This window comes from Halichoerus grypus, chromosome 12 (genome assembly GCF_964656455.1).
Source record: "Halichoerus grypus chromosome 12, mHalGry1.hap1.1, whole genome shotgun sequence".
Lineage (NCBI taxonomy): Eukaryota > Metazoa > Chordata > Mammalia > Carnivora > Phocidae > Halichoerus > Halichoerus grypus.
The window spans coordinates 45,479,982-45,504,511 of NC_135723.1; the positions used below are offsets into that span (position 1 = coordinate 45,479,982).

A 24,530-nucleotide genomic window follows, 5' to 3' on the forward strand; every position below is an offset into this window, starting at 1 on the left:
TTATTTTATTCACTGTGTGATATCAAAATGTGTTGATTTCAATCACACAAGCGTTAACACAATCATTTGCCTTATAAGGCTCAATCATAAGTTAACAAATTTATTATCTTCTGTAATTTTAATTTAAATATAGCCTAATTAGAGTTGAAATATTTTTTAAATGTTGCATTTTAATTCATCCACAATCTGATTCCTTTCAAATGAGTTGCCAATTTTGCCATTATTTATTAAACACTTCCTTTTCCACCTATAAAAATTCTGTTTAGACTTTCATTAGTAAATGAATTTCTATATATATAGTACTATACACATTATGAATGAATAAACTACATCATTTTTAGTATATACTCCAGTAAACTATCAAGCTATTTAAGAAAAATGGTATGCCATGGAGTTAATAAGTTTGACAAACACCGTATTACTCAAAACTACTTGCGTTTACAGAATTTGACTATTTCAAGTGCACACACCAGTACATAATAAAATAGTATGTCAAGTCCTAAAAATAAAGTTCTAAAATGAACCCTATTAAAAATAATTTAAAGAAGAATGCTGGTTCAAATTCCTTCAAAGTTCTTTTATTCTACTCAACAAAAGTTTGAATCCAGACAATCTTGAAAAAGATTGAGAGTTAAAAAACATTCTGCCAAATTCTACTAATGAAGGAAAGGACTATTAATAAATACTATGGCTTAGTTTTCCCCAGATAACTTTTAAATGTTCTCTCACATTTCTGAAGTAAAATTTTAAAGCTCTAAATAAACTAATTTTTGCAAATTATTTTAAAATATTATTTCCTATTCCTTCTTTAAATAAGACCTATATCATATCAAATTAAGCTATTCTACCAAACCACTTATGTAAAATTGACCAAAATCAATCTTTTAAATAAAACAAACCAAATCGAACAAGTCATTGTCACAGATTCTTAACTTTCCTGGGCTGCTTTTTATCATGAGAATAAAGATGCATACTTAGGTTTTAGCTTCCAACACTGACCCTACTAGTTGATCTAGAACCTGGACCTAAAATTCAATTACAAAATGAGGGAACAGGACCTGGCCTCAGAGTATACTTTCAACTCAAAATTACATTCCAATCTTGTTTAAAACACTTGCTTTTAGAAGATGGTATCTGAAAGAAAGAAGTTAAAAAATATAAAATCCTGTTTATAACATTTTCACTAAAACTCTATTAGTTACTGCTCTTTAAAACTTGGCTTATTTTCTTGAAAACAAATAGCTTATACTATGAAAAGATAATGATACTGTATATCCCAATATGGAAACTTAGTTAAAAATATAAAAATATTCTTCCAAGTTCAGATGGATTTGTACTGATCCTTTGCCTCCCACACTTAGATTTTTTTTAATCTCTGCAAGAGCTAAGAAGCTGTGGAGGGACAATGAACAAGGAGTTGCACCGTTATTCTGTTGGATCCTAGTGATTATATATTAATAAATGTCTTTGAAACCATGTTTAAAAGATAAGAGACTAGAAACAAGAAGATAAAAGTGCTAGGCACCATTTTGGTTTTTTTCTTTTAAAGAACAGAAATGCACGATGAGTATTTGTTTTTCATATATTATAGCTCAATATATATAGTTGAACAAGTCATAGTGAGGTTCTTTGAGCTGGATGCCTTCCCCTTTGTTTTTTTTTTTTTACTAAAATGCAGATACTTGCTTGTATAATTTTACTAAAAGTTAACAAAAAGGTTAGAACCAAGGCTTTATTTTTACAAGGCTATGAAACCTACCCACACATTTTTAACACCTTCCTAAACACAGGTCACTCCTCTGGAATTTAGTATTGGCCCTTCATTTCATAATACATTGCATTATTTTCCTCAGACAAACCTAAGTTATAAAGCCAAAGAAAGCAAAAGCACTGTTACTTCTTAGATGGTCACCATTTGAGCATTAACCTTCCTGGCATTTAAAGCCAAAATAATGGTTCTGAGATTTCAAATATTTACATATTACCCACAACTCCATGTGTCTTTGATGTTGAGTTATTTGAAAAGAATTCACTGGGATTTGAACTTCAATATAATCTGACCTAGAAGTAGTAGTTTCCTTTTTTTTTTTTTTTTAATTTACACAGAGAGAGGAGCAGGTAGAAGGGGCAAAGGAAGGAGAGAAAGCATCTCAAGCAGACTCCATGCCCAGCACGGAGCCCAATGCGGGGCTCCACTTCATGACCCTGAGATCATGACCTGAGTGGAAATCAAGAGTCAGATACTTAACTGACTGAGCCACCCAGGTGCCCCAGCTTCCCTTCTTTTCTAACAACTGGACTCCATTTTGAACTTCATCACTAGAACCTTTCGCTTCCCCCTAAAACTATTTTATAATAATGACCAATAGAATGTCAATCTTCATAACCACATACTTAGTTGTATCTTTAAGAAGCTGTTTTATTGTGTTTACTACTAAAGGAGTTGAAAAAGACTGCCCCAGGAAGCTGCAGCTTCCTTTCTCACATCTGGGATCAACAGTCAGAATCAAAGAATCAGACAAGCTTATGTTTCTGGTCACCACATTCTTCTAACCCAAACTCAGGGCACCTGGGTGGCTCAGTTGGTTAAGCGTCTGCCTTCGGCTCAGGTCATGATCCCAGCGTGCTGGGATGGAGCCCCACATAGGGCTCCCTGCTCAGCTGGGAGCCTTCTCCTCCTTGTCCCTCTGCCCCTATCCCCTGCTCCATGCGTACACACACTCCCTCTCAAATAAAATCTTTAAAGAAAAAAAAAAAGACTGCATCAAAAACTAATGATGTAATGTATGGTGATTAACATAACGTAATAAAAAAAAAAAGAAATCTGTTGGTTTCCATTACCTCAGCCAAGTCATAACAGATGATAAATTAGTACCTAACTGAGCCTAATACTTGAACCAGGAGCTATGGCACTGATGTTTAAAAAAAAAAAAAAACAAAACAATGGTATTAATAGATAATATTTGCTTATGTTGTGTCAGGCACTGTTAATAATTATTTCACACAATAAAATTTGAGATAGGTACCAATATTATGCTCACATATGGTATAGAAACCAAAACTTTGGACAAATTAAGTACATTGGCCAAGATCACACAGCTGAGTTAAAGTCAAAGGAATGTGGAATAATCATTGCATTAAATAAGATAGACTCCTTAATGTGCATGAAGAACTTTCTCCCACTGTCTTTCAACCTTCTTCTGTGGCCTAGTTCTTTCACTGCTCCTAATTAAAACCTCAAGAAAGTATCTGCAGCTTTCTAGTTTACTGTAGTCAAAAGAATAATCTAATTTCACTAGTCAAATGTCCACTTACTGTAATAAAGCCTCAGACCTAATAAAAAAGACATCTGTTTTCCCATCTTGACTCCATTTCGGGCCTAGAACTCTGTAGTAGTGATGGGGTTGGGGGCTTTCTTCTCCTCCCTCTCTCCCTTCCCAGACTGTGTGACTCAATAGCTAGATGGGGCAGTGGGGACAGGGGAAGTATCACTGTTATGTGAAGTCAGGGTCCTCTGGGCGATAGAAGGACAATTCCTGATGGGGGAGAGGCGGGGGAAGGAGAATAAACACATTTGTCAGTTTCTCAAAGCTTCATTCACTGTGAATGCTGAACTTCTTCTAACATGGAATATTCTTGTTTCTGCTGGTGGGTTCCACTAAGTTCCCTTTGCTTCCAGAGTCTATCTTTGGTCTTTTCGGGTAAACTTTCACAATGGCTTCAAGCCAACTCCTTTGCAAGAATCAGTTAAGCATATACATCCTCCCCCGCCCACACGTCAGTGCAGTTGACTCCTCATGCAGCTTTCTACTCCTCTGGGGTCAGGCAGGAGCATCTGTCTCATCTCTTCAGGCACATAAAGTGTTCATCTCCAAAACTCCAGGAAATGTTATCAGGCTCAATGAGTGGACATTTTGAAGTTTCTCCAAATTAATTTCAGGTGAGGGGGGAACATTCCTCTCCTCATAAAGTATCCCTTTCCATTCCTCCATGCAAAAGGGTTGGAAGCACTGATAATTTGACCCAAACAAGCCTTCTCCACAGGCCTCAATGTTTTCATCAAACCTCTAGCTACCCCTAACATATTCTCCTAGTAACTGATAAGCTCAGAATTGAAAACTCAATTTCACTATCTTATTTCCAACTCCCACTGAGTGGTATAGATCTTACTTGGAATGTGCCCAACACACTGGCACACTCTTATATTCCTTGGTTGAAATTTTCTAATTTTAACACCATATTATGGTATCTTAGAAAGTTAAAAAAGAATTTTCCCAACTGTAACCTTGGAAATAGCTGATGAATAGGTTTACAGAACTGATTTGCAAAACTATCCACCCAACCTAAGCAATGCGAAATAACATCTCACAAGGGCTGAAAAATCTTTACTCAAGTTAATATCAACTGGAAAAAGGTGTAGCAAATCCCCAATCCCTCAAAATCCCATAGATATATGTATATTCATGATAAAATCAGAGCAAATATTTTAGTTACCTTCAAATGTATTTACATGGATAGAGTATAGCGATCCATATAAATAAAATGTAGGATAATCTAACCATGGATTACTGATAAGTATTAAGTATTCAACAAAATAAAAATTCATAGATACTAATGATTCAAGGTAAATTCCAGTGCAATCAGGAAAAACAGGGCACATGTTAAGGATAAGAAGTTGCTCAGGTGAGCCTAACTTATATGAAGGCACTCATCCTGTCAGTGAGACACAAGTGAACCAAATTTGAGTTTAAAGGCTTAGCTCATAAAGTTATTTTCCTACAGCCCAATAAGACTGAAACTATTCATTCTTAAAAGTCTAGACCTGCACACAGTGAACTTAGCACGTGTGGTGTGCTATACTCATGTCTAGACAGAAATATTTCAACTGAGTAACATTTCAATTACAACTTAAAGGTCAAGTATTCACCATGCCAACCAGCTTAAAACCCATGTTTTACCACTTATGTGCTTCAGAAGAAAAAAAGGACTAAGGAAAAACTTTGGCAGAAACATCAAATATCCAGTAGTTTATGAAGTCAAATGGTAACTTATCCAGCTTCTAGTGCAGAAAGACTCAAGGATTTCCCGATGAAGGAATGAAGATGCTGATCGGAATCACCTGAGAAATATCCTACCCCACCTCCACCTGCTCTAACAAAAGCTGTTGGGAGTGGGAAAGCTGACGGTGCATGTCCAGTGTGAAAAATCTAGCATTTATGGCATGTACAGCATATTACATATAGCATATATAGAATATTCCCACTAATCAATCCACTGATTACCTTTTAATTTTAAGATTAAGGTAACTGGCTTCAAACTGTTAAGCGACTTGTTTTAGACAACATTAGCATAGCTCCAACAAAAATCTTTAGATTCCTTTTACTCTGTAATGTAACTGAAATTGTATTAAAATAGCTTATAGGTATGGCATTAAATTTGTTTTGTATTCCAAAAAAGTTTCTCTCCCCGCCCCAAATAATTCTTCTAAATAGGTTGCTTTCACAGAACTGTTCCCAAGTATTTTTCAGTGAAATATGCACAGTACCAGGGCTCTGTTTAACAAAATTGGCACTAACCTTAACTTTCGTTTTATATTAAAAACATTATTTCTAGATGAAGAAACAGATAATGGGAATTTATCTTCAAGATTTGAAAGGACTTATTCTGCCATATCGTTAACCAGCCCTGCTTCAGCTGAACAGAACTATTCCATTAAATCGGTCTGTTTATCCAGTGAGAACCCTCTAAATTTTACTCTCAACATGAACTTCATTTTCCACAGTCTAACTTCAGGTCATATTTGTTCAAGGGAATAAAAGAGGACTTTTGGAACCATGAAAAAGCTTAGAATGATAAAAACTATCTCATAAACACGTTAAGTTACTTAACTGTTTCCACTAGGTCAAATCTCACCAATCTTCCCCCAGCCTACTCCATTCTCCTCCCGAAAATGGGGGAAATCAAGAACCATTTGGGAACTTTCAGTTCTTGGGATGTCTAAGCATACAAAACCGACAACCAACAATGTTGACTATGGGTTCTCTGCAAAAAAACAAAACAAAAAAACCCCACAAAAACACACAAAAAAACCCTGGGCAGAGAGCTGAGGTCCTGCGGGGCGCAGAGGTCCGGGATGGGCACTGGTGGGGCTCACCCTGCGCCCGTGCTGTGCTCTGGGTTCCCCCCGCGGCTCCCCCCAAGAAAGGACATGTGGGCTAGAGGTACTCACTCAGCGGGTATGCAGAGGGCGCAGAACGGCGGGGCCAAGGGAGGCAGAGACCTCCTGGGACGCATCCTAGTACCGTGAGCCAGGCAAGCTCTGCACTCAGGACCCAAGCTCGCCGAGAAGGCACCTGCGGATTGCTCCGCCGGCCCCGGGCTCCAGACCCTTGCACCCCGCCTACCCACGAACGCCCCGCCCCACGCCTGCGCTGCGTCAGAAGCGGCTCTAGCCTCAATGTAGCTGAGGCAGGTACTGGACAACTCTCCATCGGGCCTCTCCGTTGTTCATGTGAAGGAGGACCCACGGTGCTCCCGGGCCCCAGCAGCCCCTTTCCTGTCCATGCTTGTCGGAGTCTCAAGACTCCAATTCCCTGTTCAAGGGTTCAAGGGTTTCACAACGGCCAGTGGCCAGGCCCAAACCTAAACCCTGTGTCCCAGCACCCTTGCCGGTCCTGGGACCACGGTCCGCTATACCATCTAAGGTTGAGTTGAGAGATTGGTACATACCTGCCCATTCAGAATTAATCCTGAGTCTAAACATTCTATATTCTCTCCAACTCCTTCACACTGTAACACTTCTCCCCCACCAACCCCCCTGAAAATAAAATGCATGGAACAACATCAAAGGACGCCACTGTATTCCTGTTCCTTTCTCATGCTTACCTTGTCGGATTTTGTGTTCTCTAACTTGAAAATGTCAGAGGTGGAGCCAACGTAAACACCACAGCGCTGCAGTCCTGAAAGCTGAAACCATGGCTTTTTAAAAAAACATTTATTTCAATCTGTATGAAATTTCTCCTTTTCCATCCACAAGCCTCAATGAGTAGATTCTTTTCAAGTAATGATGACATTTGATTGCCGATTGTATCTAAACTAGGGTTTCTCAATATTAACACTACTGACACTTTGGGCAGGGTAATTCTTTGTTGTGGGGCTGTCCTGTGCATTGTAGGATGTTTAGCAGAATCCTTGGCCTCTACTGACTAGGTACCAGTAGTATCCTTTCAGTTGTTACAATGAGAAAGGTCTCCAGATTATGCCAAAGTTTCCTTTGGAGCAAAACCATCTCTTCCCCTTAAAGAACCATCGATCTATACCGTTCAAGTAGTGAATTTTAAAAATAGTTTGGAAAAATCTACTTCTCCACATTATAAGTTACTCCCAGGATGCCTTATGTGGTAGGGAGACAACGCTGAGAGTTTTCCTGGGGCTATCATATACTTTACCTATATTATTCAAAACTGAAAGCAAATGGAGTGCGTGGCAATTCCTTTACGGGCATTTTATGTTCTATTTCCTTTCCCCGATATATTAAAAATAGACTCCAGGGAAAAAATAAGGTTAATTGCCCTGTATGGATGGGAAATGGATGAATACACTAATCAAGGGCATTGTAGATCACCCAAAATGTAAATACATGAAAAATTTACAGATTAAATCTGACAAAAATGGAAAAGAAATGCAACATACTGTTAGACAAGGTTTCAGACCTTATTTCACTTACGAAATCAAGTTAATGAAAAAGATGTTACATACTGAATTAAAATATATATAATTTATTTTTTGATAAAAGGTCTATTGACAGTCCTTAGTTTGCTGATCATGGGAGAAAAACTTCACTAAAATAATTATGTTAAACGTATTCACATAATATCTAAGAAATTAATTCTATCTGTAGCAATGGAAACTTGTTCATGTGGAACAAAGTTAACTAAACTAAAAGGCATTCAATGAAGATTATGGAATTATCACTATTAACTGGAATCTGTGTAGAGCTCTAGTTTAGGATTCTGGTTTTGACTTACTTCTATGGACATCTCGTAAAAACACACACTCTCCTCCCAGTGACTTCACTTTACCATCCACAAATTCTTCCTGTTTTTTTGCACTTTTCAAATTTCAAAAAACATTTGCATCTACTATGTCATTTATTACTCATAAGTATCTGAAATAAATAAAATTTGCCTTCCATCTTAGAGAAAGGGAAACTGAAGCTTCCTGAAACAACAGTGAGTAAACAAGAGCAAGGACTCACACTAGTTTGGGGTCTTATATTCTTTCCACTCTTTCAAATTTACTTTATTAATCAGTATGTCTTTCTCTACTGACCTGAATCACACTTGGTGACTGTTCATGAACTCTGCAAAATAAACTGGCTCAACAGACTTAAAAAAACAAACAAACAAAACAACAACTTTCTATTCCTTATTGAGACTTCAAGACTGAAATTGATAAACCTGAATTCAAGCCTTAGGCTAGGACTAACTTGCTTTGTGATGGGTTCCTCTAGAGTCTCAGTTGTTTCCTAACAACCCATACTTTAAGGATTGATAAGATGTATGGAGGAGCACCTGGGTGGCTCAGTCGGTTAAGCATCTGCCTTCGGCTCGGGTCATGATCCCAGTGTCCTGGGATCGAGCCCCGCATCGGGCTCCCTGCATTGAGCTCCCCGCTCCGCGGGAAGCTTGCTTCTCCCTCTCCCTCTGTCCCTGCTTGTATTCCCTCTCTCGCTGTGTTTCTCTGTCAAATAAAAAAAAAAAAATCTTAAAAAAAACCAATTAGGGATCTGTGACATTTTTAAATAGTTCTTTCAATATGTTTTATGGAAACAGATGGTTGTAAAAGTAGACAGAGATGAATGAATAAACAAGGAAAACCTATCTGTAGGAGGAGGAGAGAAGGAAGTGGAAAATACTGGGTTTCTCCTATTAGGAAAATCAAAAGAATTTATTGAGACCATGGACATGTGGTAGACTCTCGCTTGGAAATTTTTCTGCATTTCTCTTCAGACAACAAAGGGAAATGATAATGGGGACATAAAATGGGAAAAAATATGTTTCACTTGAAACAACTGCAGAGCTGGTTGGTAAGCTTCACAACTAATTAAGAAAGCTAAATAAGAAAATTAACATCTAAGAATTACAGAACTTCATAGCCAGAGCAGAACTAGAGGCCATCTAATTTATCCCTCTTCTTAATCAAATTTTGACAAATTGCAATGGAGATCATTGCTGAAGATGGTGGAAGAGCTGGAGCAGCTAAAGCAGAGAGTTCCTCCAAAACTAAGATAGTATGAGGCATATTATGTTTCAACACTGAACACCTGATAAAAGGTGGCTGAAAATTGAAGTTTTACCTTATGAAAGAGAGGCTTGAGATTTGTATATATGTGTTTTGCGTGCATGTGTATTTCATAATCATCGAGGCGTCTCCAGTAGAGCAAATTCTGTGTGAGCAGAGATGGATGACCTATGTGATGCTCACAGCCATTTCTCAACATTTTCAGCACCCTGCCTTATATTTCAACATATTTCAGAATATTGAATCTCAACACTGGCTGTATACACATACCACCTGTAGAACTTTAAAAAATAAGACTGCCTAGGTTCCAACACCAGAGATTTTGATTTGTATGGGTGAGAACCCGGAATTAGTGTAACAAGTCCCCAGGTGATTCCAATGTACTGCCAGAATTGAAAATGATAGTTTTAGGATTACAGCCATAAACAATAGGGAAAGTGAAAATTTAATAACAATAAAGAGAGTCGTGTTAAAATATTCAATAATAGAAAATTTGGGCAAGTATTTATATACTTTAATTTATACACTTTAAATTTTAATCTTAGGGGCTCCTGGGTGGCTCAGTCAGTTAAACGTTTGCCTTCTGCTCAGGTCATGATCCTGGGATCTTGAGATCCAGCCCCCCCTCTGGCTCCTGGCTCAGCGGGGAGTCAGTTTCTCCCTCTGCCTCTCCTCCCTGCTTGTGCGCTCTCTTTCACTCTCTCAAAGAAATAAAATCTTAAAAAAAATAAAATAAATTTTAATCTTAATTTGGAAACTATTATATTTTTGTTTTCATTTTAGTAAAAAACAGTCTCTCTCCCTCTCTCTCTCCCTCCTTCCCTCCCTCTCTCTCTACATATGCCTAAACTTTTAGCTAGCCAAATACAAAAGTGTGTTCAAAAGAGAATATAATATGATCAAATATGATTCACATTATGAATATATGTAAGTCTAACATCAAAATATATATATATCTCTAAAATTCTTATTGATAGGTCAAAAAGAAAAAATTCAAGATTATGTCCATATACGAAGAAAAGGAATTGATAGTCTATTCCTATATGTTGTAAAAATTATCAGCAAACTAGGAAATTTTCAGTATTTACTAATTAAACAAATGCCTATGCTATGACCCAGGAATCCTGGAATTAGCACATACCCAAGTGAAATTAGTTCATATATACCAAAAGAAAAACAGCAACAACAACACAAACCCTTATACAAGAATATCCAGAGCAGCTTTAGTCATGATAGCTCCAGGTGTATGTTGTAGTCAGCTTGCAGAAGCTCATAAGGAATTCTGTGAGCTTATTGTTAAGCCATGCAACTTGAAATTGGCCATGGTGAAAGCACTTACACCAGGAGAACTGGCAAATGCTGCAAATCAGTGTGTCTCCGTACTTCTCCCCAACCACCGCCAGTTTACCAGCACACCATTGAATAGCTCCAAAATGGAAGCCATCCAAGTGTCATGAAATTAGATAAACACTAGGTGGTATATTCATAAAATGGAATAATATATGACAGTAAAAAGAATAAATTACTGATGCAATAACATGAGTAAATCTCAGAAACGTAATACTGATCGAAGGAAGTCAGACCAAAGGAATATGGTAACCTATAATTATAGAATTCAAAATATTGATTACCTCTGGAGATCAAGTGATATTGAGTATAAAGGGGCATGGAGAGATTCTGGGGATGATGGAAATGTTCTACATTTTGTTCAAGATAGTAGTGACATGGTTATATACATATATGCATTAATTGAGCTACATACTATATGTAAATTATGTCTTAATAAATAAAGATTTAGGTTTATATGAAAGATAAAGAAGTACATAAAGTTAAGGTAATTTTGAGAAAGTTGACCAAAAACCAGGTATATATCCTGTTTGATATTAAAACATGTCATAACCACAGTAAAAAAGCATATGGAATAAGCACAACAGAGAAATAACCAATAGAAAGAATACAGAGCTCAGAAAGACATAAACATAATTTGATACATGATAAATAAGGCTCCACAAAGCAATGAGTTACAAAGAGATTGTTTAATAGATTATGGAGGGAAAACTCCATATGATTACACAGAGGAAAATAAAACTGAATCATTCAACTGACACCACCGTAAGTAAAAAAAAAAAAAAAAAAAATGCAAAAGAATATCTTTGTGACCTTAACATGGGAAAGTACGTATTAAAGAAAACCCTGAAACTGAAAACCATAAGTCAAAAATTGATGTGTCTACACAGATCAAAAATGAAGATTTGTATTGAGTGAAAAAGACTACAGAAAAAGGTAGCAGACAGATAACAGCCAGAAATAAGCTAACTGAAGTATTCAACATTGCCAAGGGAGCAATGACAGGTGCTGCATTCTTTAGCACAGTAGACACTAGCCACAAGTGACTAGTTAGTGGGAATTACATAAAATTAAAAGTTCACTTCCTCAGTGCCACCAGCCATATTTCAAGTGCACAACAGTCATACACCACTAGTACTATTATATTATATGGCACAGATATAAAACATTTCCATCACTGCAGAAAGTTCTTAGAGCAACATTAATCTAGAATATGGAAGCTTCCGCAAATAAACTGGAAATGAATAGCAAAATGATAGAAAAATTGACCAAAAAAATTAAAAGACAAGTCACAAAAGGGGAAACCCATGTAGTTTACATGTAAATGAGTTGCTCAAATTTACTAGCAATTTGAAAGATGCAAATTAAAAAGATGGTATACTTCTACACCTGGTGAACTGAAAAAAAAATTGGATGTGGTGTAATACCAAGCATTGTCAAGGATGCAAAGAACTAGGAATCCTCTTGCACAACTGGTTGGAAAATAACTTGTTCTGGTTTTACCGGGAAATGTTTGCTCAGTATATAGTCAAATTGAATATGTGTATAAATTCTGACCCAGTGGCCCCACACTTAGAGAAATCCTCTTAGAGTTTCACAAAGGTATTTCTACAAGGATATCCATTGTAGTGTTTTACGTAGTTCCAAAAAGTTGAAGACATATGCATACTAGGTATCCATTCCACTACCAGAAGGTAGTGGATGCTCATGGTCAGATATTATGGGGCAATTAGACACAATTCATTAGTTAAATTTACTAAGAGAAATATGAGTGAGAATTTAAATATTTTGAATATATTATGAATATTATAAAAAGTATCAAACAGAATAAAGACTATATATAAAATATTTATGTAAAACATGTTATACAAAATAACTATATTTTAAGATACATACATAGACATAGTATCTATAATATATATAAGATAAATATATCACATATACATAGAGACATATATGTACATGTTATATAGACAATAAGAAGCCTATATCAGGGTGAAGAAAATAGGAGTGGAAATAAGACACAGGGGGAAACAAACAAAAGAACAAGTAAAAAAAGAAATAGTGTCCAAGGTCCAGAAATTCACCTACACATATATTGGTAATTGATATTCAACAAAGATGCAATGTCAGTCCAATGGGAAAATGTAGTCTTTCAACAAATGGGCATCTCTATGCAAAAAAAAAAAAAAAAAAAAAAAAGGAAAGAAAAGAAAAGAAAAGAAAAGAAATAAAGAAGAAAAGAATCTCAACCCATACCTTGTATCACATATAAAAATTAATTCAAAATAGATCTTAAACTAAAATGTAAAACCTAAAAGTATAAAACATCTGGAATAAAACAGTAGAAAACCTCTATGACCTTGAGTTAAGCAAAGATTTCTTAAATATAATACCAAAAGCATGATCCATAAAAGAAAAAAAAAATTGGACTTCATTAATTTAGGAAATTTTGCTTTTCTAAGACACTGTGCCATAAATGTAAAGGCCCATTTCAGAATGAGAGAAAATATCTGCAAAACATATCTGATAAAATACATGTATCTAGAATATACAAAGAACTGTTAAAATTCAATAATAAGAAAATCCAATAGAAAATGGGCAAGTGGCTTAAACAGATACCTCACCAAAGAAGGTACTCACCTGGAAAAAGAAAAGAAAAAAAAACATGAAAAGACATTCAATATCATTAGTCATTAGGAAATGCAAATTAAAGCAATAACGGGACACCACTAAACATGTATTAGAATAGTGACAACTAAAAAATTGACTGGATCAAGTATTGGTGAAAATGTGGGACTCTTGCCCAAATATAGTGACTTTGTAAAAGGGCACTTTGTAAAACATTTTGACACTCTTAAAAAAGTGAACGTCCACTTACCATAGGACCCAGCCATTCCACACCTATTTATACAAGAGAAACGAAACCTACGTCCACACAAAGATATATGTTATTGCTCATAACAACTTTATTTGTAATAGACAAAAACTGGAAATGACCCAAATGCTACTAACAGATGAATTGATAAATTCTGTACTGTGGAATACTACTCAGTAATAAAAGGAAGGACCTATTGATACACACTGCAACATGAATGGATCTCAAAATAATCATGCTGCATGAAAGGAGGCAGACAAAAATTAATGAAAACTGTATCATTCCATTTATAGGAAACTCTAGAAATTGCAAACTAATCAATAGCAACAGAAAACTGATCTGTGGTTCAGAGAGTGGTGAGAAGGAGAGATCACAAAGAGGCAAAAGGAAACTTTTGTGGCTGATGGATATGCTCATTATCTTCATTGTAGTGATTGTTTCATAGGTGTATTCATATGTCAAAACTCATCAAATCGTACCCTTTACATAGGTGCAGTTTGTCTTATGTAAATTATGCCACAATAAAGTGGTGGAAAAATAAGAGAAAGAAATAATGAAAACAAAAAAGGAGCTTAGCATGGAGCAATAACTAACAATATCCCATGAATTGGAAAAGATGAGTTTAACTCATCCATCTGCAGTTAAGGTGCTCTCAAGGTATTTTAAATGAAAAGTCATGCTGGGGCACCTGGGTGGCTCAGATGGTTAAGCGTCTGCCTTCGGCTCGGGTCATGATCCCGGAGTCCTGGGATGGAGTCCTGCATCGGGCTCCCTGCTCAGCAGGGAGCCTGCTTCTCCCTCTGCCTCTCTCTCTCTCTCTCTGTCTCTTATGAATGAATAAATGGAATCTTTAAAAAAAAAAAAGTCATGCTGGACTAAAAGATGCTTTCAATTATGGCTGCTCAGAACCAGAGATAATCTATTCCACAGTCATTCAGTGCTGGCTAACCTTGCTATGGTTATATAGGAGAAGCAACCTTGAATATATTAGCATTAATACTACTAACCTAAAAAAAAAAATAATTAGAAGAAATCATTGGTGTCATGAAGCATGAAGAACTAAGATTTGGGAAAGATTTTAAGTGTTTTAAGAACAAGATGTGGAGGGGCACCTGGGTGGCTCAGTCATTAAGCGTCTGCCTTCGGCTCAGGTCATGATCCCAGGGTCCTGGGATCGAGCCCCACATCAGGCTCCCTGCTCCGCGGGAAGCCTGCTTCTCCCTCTCCCTCTCCCACTCCCCCAGCTTGTGTTCCCTCTCTCGCTGTGTGTCTCTCTGTCAAAAAATAAATAAAAATCTTTAAAAAAAAAAAAAAAAAAGAACAAGATGTGGATTAGGCAAATTTGAATTTTGTTAGTTTTTCTACCATGAACAAGCTGAATGGCTCTGTCAAAGTTAGTCTGGGGACCAGTCCTGTCTCCTCACAATCTACTTCAAGATTTTATTTATTTATTTGAGAGAGAGAGAGAGAGAGAGCACGAGCAGGAGGGACAGAGGGAGAGAAAGAATCTCCATGCTAAGCATGGAGTCTGACTCTGGGCTCGATCCCAGGACCCTGAAATCGTGTCCTGAGCTGAAACCAAGAGTGGAACAGACTGTGCCACCCAAGCACCCCTCCTCATTATCTACTTCAAAGAATTTTTACATCAGTAAGTTAAGATTTCAAGATAGTTTTACTCCCTTTTGGAGTTAAGAAAAAAAAAAAAAAAGGCATGTCTTATCCAGGCCTGTTATTTATTGAATTGTCTGTTACAAACTCATGTCTAAAGGAACCATGCTGCTTTAAGGATATTCACAAAAGAATGATATTCAGATACAGACATCCTTAATGGGTGCACCATATTAGAAGACTTTCCTAATACTCGTAGGATGGGTAAGACTCTGGAAAATAGAAAACTGAACAAAGATGATCTATTTCCACCCTTTTCATCAAATTTGAAGCTAAAATACGACATGCTAAGGATAATCAAGCCTAGGAGGTAACACTGTGAAAGAAAGTAGCAACTGAATTACCCTGCACATATTGAAGCATGTTCAGATGATGCCCCCAAAGAATGAAAGGGGAAATATAGCTCAATTTATGGCGGCACTCAAAATTACTCAGTAAAGCTCTTTAGAGACCCTTTCTTTGAAAGAAAAGGTTATTAATTTCAAGGTAACATTGAGTCTGGGTCAAACAGAAAAATGTCACTATTCCATAGCAGAATATCCTCCTAGAATGTTGTAATCATAGAATACCTAAAATCTTTACAGAGAAGCAAAAAATATCTTGCAGACTGTGGAGTATGCACAACGGTGGTTTTCTTCCTGAAGCAAAAACAATGATCCATCGCTCCTACTCTAATACCTAATAAATACTGGCATTTCAAAGAGAATTACTTTTCATTTCAGCTTTGCCATTAACTTTATATACAACTTTGCTCAAATTTAAGGCCTTCTATATCACTTGCTTTTTATAAAACTGCCATTGTCTGTCTTTCAAGATTAATACAAACTGTAAGCTATTGTCTACAAAAGTATGTTTAAGAGAATTTTAAACTCATAAAAAAGCAATTAGTAACTTTTAAACGATAAAGCTAAAAAGATGTGACTCTGGATGAGCAATATTAAAATGATATATTTTTAGTATTTGTTTGATTGGGGCTGTTTGAAATTTATAACTTGATGTAATAAAATAATCTGGAGTCACTGCAGTCTTGCCCTGGTTGACATGTCAAAAGCTCCATTGAGTAAAGCCTTGTATGGTTGTCATCAAAAGATTGTAAAGTGACATGCTTTTCAAAGATGAGATCAAGCTGTCACACTGAGCATTATATTATGTATATAACACACTGTATATTATATTATGTGGCATTACAGCTTCAGCTTATGAAGTGCCATGTGAAAAATATCATGACTTCAGGTAAGACTAGTCCAAGATTTCCTACAAACTGTACTAAATATAAGTGGATTTTATTGAACAGTAATCCTAATTATCTGTTTTTCATTCTGTAAGAAAAAAAAGGATTGATTCTACAACAGGCCTTTTAAATTTACAGTTAGCTGACTGAAGTGCATGCAAATGGAAATAAAACTGCAGCCCTGGGACACTCTAAAACATGACACACGAGGTTGCCAAGGTAACCCACCAGGAGGCTGTCTTGGCATCTTCTGGAATAAAATGGGAAGAAAACATTACAGTGAAAAGATGGGGGATGGGGATCTTCTGGGTCTGCTTATATAATAAAAGTGTTGCGAAAAACTACAGCTCCATGAAATTGGTTCCAAACAAAAAAGGAAAACGTATCTCTCACAATTCCAATGTTTAAATTGGGCAAGACTTAGGATCCACAAGCGTGTAATTTTAAAAATTATGTTAAATATTATTTAAATGGCATAGTTACTTTGAAACCACCGTGCAACATTTATCAATTTTTGTACTTACCAAAAAAATTCAGCTGCGGTATATGGCTAGTATTCAAGGTGTAAAAGTGATGTTAACTTTCCAATATTTTACTGTTTGGGCAGGTCTTGGGGAAGCAGCAGAACTTGCCTAATAGTCTCAAAATATAACATCCCAAGAGAACAATAAAAGAATAGATGACACTAAGAATCATTTCACTTTAGATCACTGTTAAATTTTACATTTATCTCCTACCTTCTTTTTTTTAGAATTACAGAGCATTCCTTTGATTTAGGAGCTGTTTCCTTATATTTCACAATGCCACTGTTTCTTTTAAACACACACACAGAGCTTTAGGTCCCTCTCTTTGAAGAGCTGATTCTAACAGAAGGTTATTCTATAAATAGTCAGTGAATCTCCTTGGCCTGTCCTTAGGCTTTTTTCAATTCTCCTCTGTCCCTGCAGATTGAACAAGAATTCTGAGATGATGAAGGACAAACATGGGGATAGGCGACTCTGGTGTGGTGCATGACAGCACTTGTGCCTGTCACAGAGGAATTGCATTTAAGAATTCCATGTACAAACAAAAAATTCAAATAGGAAAGAGGAGAACTGAAAAATAGCACCATTTTATTCAGATGTTTATATACTTAAAAATTGCATTTTTTTTTTTACTTTATATAAAAACAGAATTTGTGTCATTTGGAACATTGCCAATAGCAAGATAACTGGAATCTTTGACTGTGTGTCTCGGATAGCAGTTATGCAATCAATTCCATTTAAAAAAATCAAAGCCGATTATTTTACATTGTATATTCATTCATAAAAGCCAATGTTATTTTGCTGTTTTGGTGCAGTGGAGATATTAAGGCAGGCTGCCTTTTAAGAGATTACTTTCCTTTTCATACATAAGCAGCTATAGAACTCCATCTAGTCATATCGCCACTTTCCTCAAAATCTTTCAGTATTTCTCATCATCAATAGATAGTAGAGTATCCTAACTATATTTCACAGAACGTTTCTCAATTAAGACCCTGGATTTCTGTATGCATAGTAGGCTCCAGGAGAACTTCTCATTCTTTCTGAGCACACAGGGATATTTATTTTTCTCTCTCTGAGACATCTGTCTGCTTCTCTGGGAACTTGCTTTAACCCAGCTCACATGTCATATCTTCTGTGAAATAATGTACCCTCCTCTTCTCTCCTAAGGCAATTGGCTATTTTATTTCCTTTGTTCCTATTGCACTTTGAATTTATCTAATGCAATATGTATGACATTGTGATGTGCTTTAGAACTCTATCTCCCATGTATGATATACTTCGTGAAGATAATGCCTTGCTCATTTTGGGTCACTGGTACATAACAGTCTCCAGAACACAATAGACAATCAACAAATGTTTGTTGAAAATTGAATGGATATAACTATCTTCAACTGCAAAGTAAAGAAACGCTGGGGTGTGGAATGGGTCAACAATTAGCTGACTCCTAAGCTTCATATTAGAGCAGAGTCACCTTGTGAAGTCTAGGGTTGGACAAAGGCATCTGCTTTTTAAATAAGCATTGCAGGTGATTCTGACACCAAAGTTTGGGAGTTGAGACATAGACTCTTGAAGAGTATTTCACATGCACCACAGAAGTTTTCTAACATAGAAAAGGTGGGTAAGCAGAGGGATAACTTACAACTGGAGACAATTTCCATTAAATAACTGATATGATTCATTTTAACAAAGTGCAGTATAATGCAGTATAAATGCTTACCATTGAGTCTAAAATGTAATCAGTCTGCAATTTAATCTTTTAAAAGTGGAAGCAAGTTACAAAGTCATAAACCTATAATCTCAATTAAATAGCTTGCTTCATCTTCTAAAAGTCAGAAGAATACCCATTATATCATCCAAATAGCCTCCAAACATGTTAGACCAAGGAACCCTAGAGTTCCCGCAGTGAGAATCTTAGTATTCTTTGCATTTGAAAGAAATCAGAGAGAAGAGTTTACAGAATGAGTGTCAAATATAGAAAACCACTGCAGTTCTCACATCATGGACTGGACTCTGCTGCTTGAAAAACAAACTGGGCACCAAGAGGTTAGCACAATTATTGGCTATTTCTAATTTGAAATAACTTGATTAATTAAATCAAGCTTATTTGAAGAACTATAAATTGATGCTCATATATTTCGGCTATCTTTTCTAAAATTACTCATCTTGCTACTGTGTTACAAGGGTCCCTAAGAATCCCATGGAAGCACAGCAATGAGTGGCATGAAGGAGATGCTGGGTGGGCTTGTCTCCAATTTCCTTGGCCTACCATTCTATGAGAATTATAACTGATTTCTCAGTGTACACACATTGTATGTTGTCCAGCCTAGAATGCATCAACTTCTCAGCAGGAATGAGCTATATATATTTGTTTGTATATAAATATATACAAACTTGTAATTCTAATTCCAATGCTGATTTGAGCACCAGCAGTCAAATAGGGAAGGAACATTTACCCAAATCACACCTTCTTTGCTTGGTATTGATGTCCTGTCTTCCTTAACTTTTGCTGTCACCTTAAAATGCTGAACAGAACCACTGTACACCCCCACCCTAATCCCAATAGTCAGAATTCTTCCACAGTGGACAGATCACCTGGACCAGGATGCCACCAAATCTCACATTGTGCCAGCCAGAATTTTCATATTGCTGAACCTGAGTAAAGCATATATGGCTCTATCATTTGGCCACAATTTATATATCCATAACTTTTCTGAGCCATTCAGATAATATGCAGGTAATTATTCACTGCAAGATATAGCTCTGTAACTGTATTCGTGTTCCTGCCCCCATCAAGCTGCATCTAAACTTCCTCCTTTTTTCAGCAGCCTGAGATGCTAAGGCCTCAGTATGTAGTACTATTAAGCCTATATGTGCTGGACATGATTAAGTCCTGATTAAGTCATGAACTCCCTGGGAAACTAATGCATTATCTGTTACTAATGCATTATCTGTTACTGAGTCTAAAAGCCTTAACTCTTGCTGGGAAATAAACAGTCATATTGTGTAAACACAGAATCATCAAAGACAAAAGAGTTGCCCCGGTTGATCTCTTGGCACATATCCTTTTAAAGGCAATCTTTAAAAACATTCATTCTCTCCTTTAGAAATTCATAGATTATTTACCAAAAAAGAGTACCATAGAAAAGAGTTTCTCCTCCTAGGGGAAGAAGCATCCTACTAAAAGAAAATATACCTAGGAATTGATAGAATATAAGAGGGTAACTGTCCCAGTTTTGGTTGATTTGGGTTGATGATTGTTATCTTATACTTTTCTAAAACTTTGTTTATACCGCCCCCTTAGGATTTTCTAAATTGAACTGGTTGGTTGAAATAAGTTGTAATACTATAAGACTAAATTAGAAACAAGATGAATATAGGGGCAAGAGAAATGGAAGAGAGACAAGAAACAATGTCATAACTAAAAATAAAATTCTTCTAACAACTTTTTCCAAAAGCTTTTAAAATCTGAAAAATAAGATTGCCTAGGGTTAGAGGACACCCAGATACCCAAAAGTGTGATATTTCTTTATTTTATGGATTCAGGAAGTCATGGGAGAAAAGCAGCCCTGAAAACAACACAGAAACTTTATTTGCTTCCCTTCCTTGCTTTATTTCTATAGTCCTCTGAAGACTAATAATGCAAAATGCTATCACCTCCCCGTCTGCTTAGCTTCTAGAGCTATGACGCTAAAGGGTAAGCGTGCATATAAATTAACGCTATAGAACATCAGTTTCTATTTGTAAATTTCACTAGAATTTGACAATTATTCCAGTAATTTACTGAGGCCAGGAAAAAGATCTTGAGTAACTTTGCCTACTCAGAATTAAGTCCAATGTTATAAAATAAACATAGTTTTGATACTATAACCAAATTCTCCATAATAGCTACTTATGTATATATCTAAGTATTTGTTTAGTAATAAAAATATAAACAAAAGAAAATCAGGTATCTTCAGTTCTTAATTAAAAGCACTAAACCAGCCCTGCAAGAAATATTAAAGGGGATCCTTTAAGTGAAGAGAGAACCCAAAAGTAACATAGACCTAAAAGGAACAGAGGCAATATATAGAAACAGTGACTCCACAGGTAATACAGTGGCACTAAATTCATATCTTTCAATAGTTACTCTGAATGTAAATAGGCTAAATGCCCCAATCAAAAGACACTCATACAGGAATTCAGCAAAGTGACAGGATATAAAATCAATGCACAGAAATCAGTTGCATTCCTATAGAGAAGAAAGAAATTAAGGAATCAATTCCATTTACAACTGCACCCAAAACCTAAGATACCTAGGAATAAACCTAACCAAAGAGGCAAAGGATCTGTACTCTGAAAACTATAGAACACTTATGAAAGAAAATGAAAAGGATACAAAGAAATGGAAAAACATTCCACGCTCATGGATCAGAAGAACCAATATTGTTAAAATGTCTATACTCCCCAAAGCATTCTGCACATTCAATGCAATCCCAAAGTAACACCAGCATTTTTCACAGAGCTAAAACAAACACCATTATGCTTTTTTTTTTAAAGATTTTTATTTATTTATTTGACAGAGAGAGAGAGACAGCGAGAGAGGGAACACAAGCAGGGGGAGTGGGAGAAGCAGGCTTCCTCTGAGCAGGGAGCCCGATGTGGGGCTTGATCCCACGACCCTGGGATCATGACCTGAGCCAAAGGCAGATGCCTAATGACTGAGCCACCCAGGCACCCAGAGACTCTTAATCATAGGAAACAAACTGAGGGTTGCTGGAGGGGAGGGGGTTTGGGGGATGGGCTTACTGGGTGATGGACATTAAGGAGGGCATGTAATATAATGAGCACTGGGTATTATATGACTGATGAATCACTGACCTCTACTATAATATAATAATACATTATATACTAATTAATGGAATTTAAATTAAAAATATATTTTAAAAAATAAAAATAAATAGGATAATAAAAATAAAACTCTTAATATAAAGAAAAAGAATGATCTTTTTAAAAATATCAGACGTTTTGTCGATATTGCTTCCTGCCATCTTACCAGTCAAGTTATGGGACTCTCAATTGTTGGTTACTAATGACTTTATCATATTACTGCATTTTGATAGTTGATATACAATCTACTTATATTCTCAATGGATAAAATTCATCACTGTACTACAAGAAATCTCTCTGATATCAAGTGTATCTACCCCATAGCTCTCTCTGACTTATTTCCTTTTACTATTCAAGTTATCACTAAAGTCATATTTTCCTTGAATTTCTCCCTAGGACCATAGGAGAAGTAACAATTTTTTAAACTTATTTAAATATGAATAACTATATTGCTTCTTTCTTCCAAAATGCACCAAAACACCAGTTTATTATTTTTGAGTTTCTTATTTGATATTAGTATTATTTGCCCAAATGCTCTTTATGTGACTGTTCTCATCCCTGTTATCATAAATTACAACTACCTTAAGGGTAGGAATTATGTCTGCTAATATCCTCCTCCATGACCTAGATATCATAGTTGTTGAACAGTAATAAATATTATAATAAAAGATCATTAAAGCACATATGTGGTATGTAGAGCTTTTTTATATAAATATATAGACATTTACTAAACTCAACTTAGATTATCATTTTTATAGAATGTCCAAACAGAAAGCTGAAATTTATGAATCTGGATTTATATTAGAGGGTACATGAAAGAGAAATTTCATCTGAGTTGCAATTTCGTATTAGCCCTAGGTATAGAAAACTTTATTCCCTTTTGCTATTACTTTGAAGGAAGAGATAAATTTTACTACAAAACCTACACAAACTTAATCATGAGAAGAAAAGGAGTTAAATTTCTAACCTAACCTTAAAATAAAAACAGAAAGACCTGGCTCTGCTTTTTATGAAGTCTTATAGGAAAATCCCCACTTTTCATTTTTGCAGGCGCAATTTATAACTGCCCTTTGCATTTTACTGTGTTAACCTTTTAAAATTCTTCTATTCTCCAAATTCCAGAAGCACAATTTTCCCTTGAACATCTCAATGTATCACATCTGGTTTCTATAGGATATATAAGCACGTTGTCAATGATGACAGGATATTTTCTGGAAATACTTATAAATACAGAAAATTTTCAAAAGACATATATTATGGATGATAAAAATTTTCTCCTAACAAAAATTACTATTTTTATTCTAAAAATATGAGGCAATACAGACTCACTAATGTTATATATTATACCCATTAGTTTATCCAATAAAAATATTCACTAAAAATTCCATTGTCTTCCCCTAGTTTATTGCACCATTGTTCTTTTTATATAGCTAATTTTGAATTTATATATTTTATAAATATAACTTAAAATATACATAGTGTGTATATATTATATATTTATATGCATATATACATATATATATTACATATATATATATAATTTTATTTTTTGGTAAACTATGAAAAGTGGTGTCCTAGTCCATTTGGGCTGCTAGCATAAAAGTCCAAGTGACTTAAACAAAGAACATTTATTTCTCACCATTCCGGAGGTTGGGAAGTCCAAGATCAAAATGCTAAAAGATTTGGTATCTAGTGAGAGCATGTTTCCTAGTCCATAGAAACCCATCTTCTTGCTGGGTCCTCATATAGTAGAACCGGCCAGGAACTCTCTGAAGGCACTAACCCAGTTCATGAGGGCTCCACCCTCATAACTTGATCACCTTCCAGAGGCCCCACATCCAAATACCATCACACTGGGGATTAGGTTTCAGCATATGAATTTGAGAGGGACACATTCAGCCTGTAGCAGTAAATTATTGAAAGTATAATTATTCTTTTTAAAGATTTTATTTATTTATTAGAGAGAGAGTGAGAAAGAGAGAGAGCACAAGGGGGGTGGGGTCAGAGGGAGAAGCAGACCCCCCGCTGAGCAGGGAGCCAGATGCAGGACTTGGTCCTGGGACTCAGATCATGACCTGAGCCAAAGGCAGACTCTTAACAGACTGAGCCACCTAGATGCCCAGAAAGTATAATTATTTTTTAAAGTGTTAAAGTTTTCATACCTTGTCAATATGATCTTCTTACAAACCTTGTAAGGAATCTATTATAATTCCACTTTAAGAGAAGATAAAAGTGTGACTCAGAGAAGTTAAGTTAGTGAATATCACAGCATAAATTTGAACCAAGTTCATGTAATTTTAGTGCTTATTACACTTTATTTACAGTATGTAATTTTTAAATTGTTATTATAGGGGCATTGTGTGGCTCAATCTGTTGAGCATCCGACTCTTGGTTTCAGCTCAGGTCATGACCTCAAGTTCATGAGATCAAGCCCTGCTTCAGGGTCCAAACTCAGTATGGAGTCTGCTTGAGACTTTCTCTCTCTCCCTCTCCTTCTGCCCCTCCCCCCGCATGTGCATCTACATGGTGGATCGAGACCTACATCGGGCTCCTTGCTCAGCAGGGAGTCTGCTTCTCCCTCTGCCTGCCACTCCCACTGCTTATGCTCTCTCTCTCTCTAAAATAAAATAAATAAAATCTTTAAAAATAAATAAATTGTTATAAAAAATTTATTATAAAATTATTAATGTCAATAAAACTATCACACAGAGAT

General features: G+C 36.0%; 1 protein-coding gene across 1 annotated transcript in view; it reads left to right on the forward strand.

Moving 5' to 3' along the window:
- The first annotated feature begins 20,632 nt into the window (after positions 1-20,632).
- The window catches only part of LOC118539555 (tubulin beta chain-like), a 31,391-nt gene continuing 27,493 nt past the window's right edge, over positions 20,633-24,530 (forward strand). Inside the window, 1 exon segment of the mRNA XM_078059875.1 lies at positions 20,633-20,645. Within this exon segment, the coding sequence (XP_077916001.1) occupies positions 20,633-20,645 (13 nt within the window).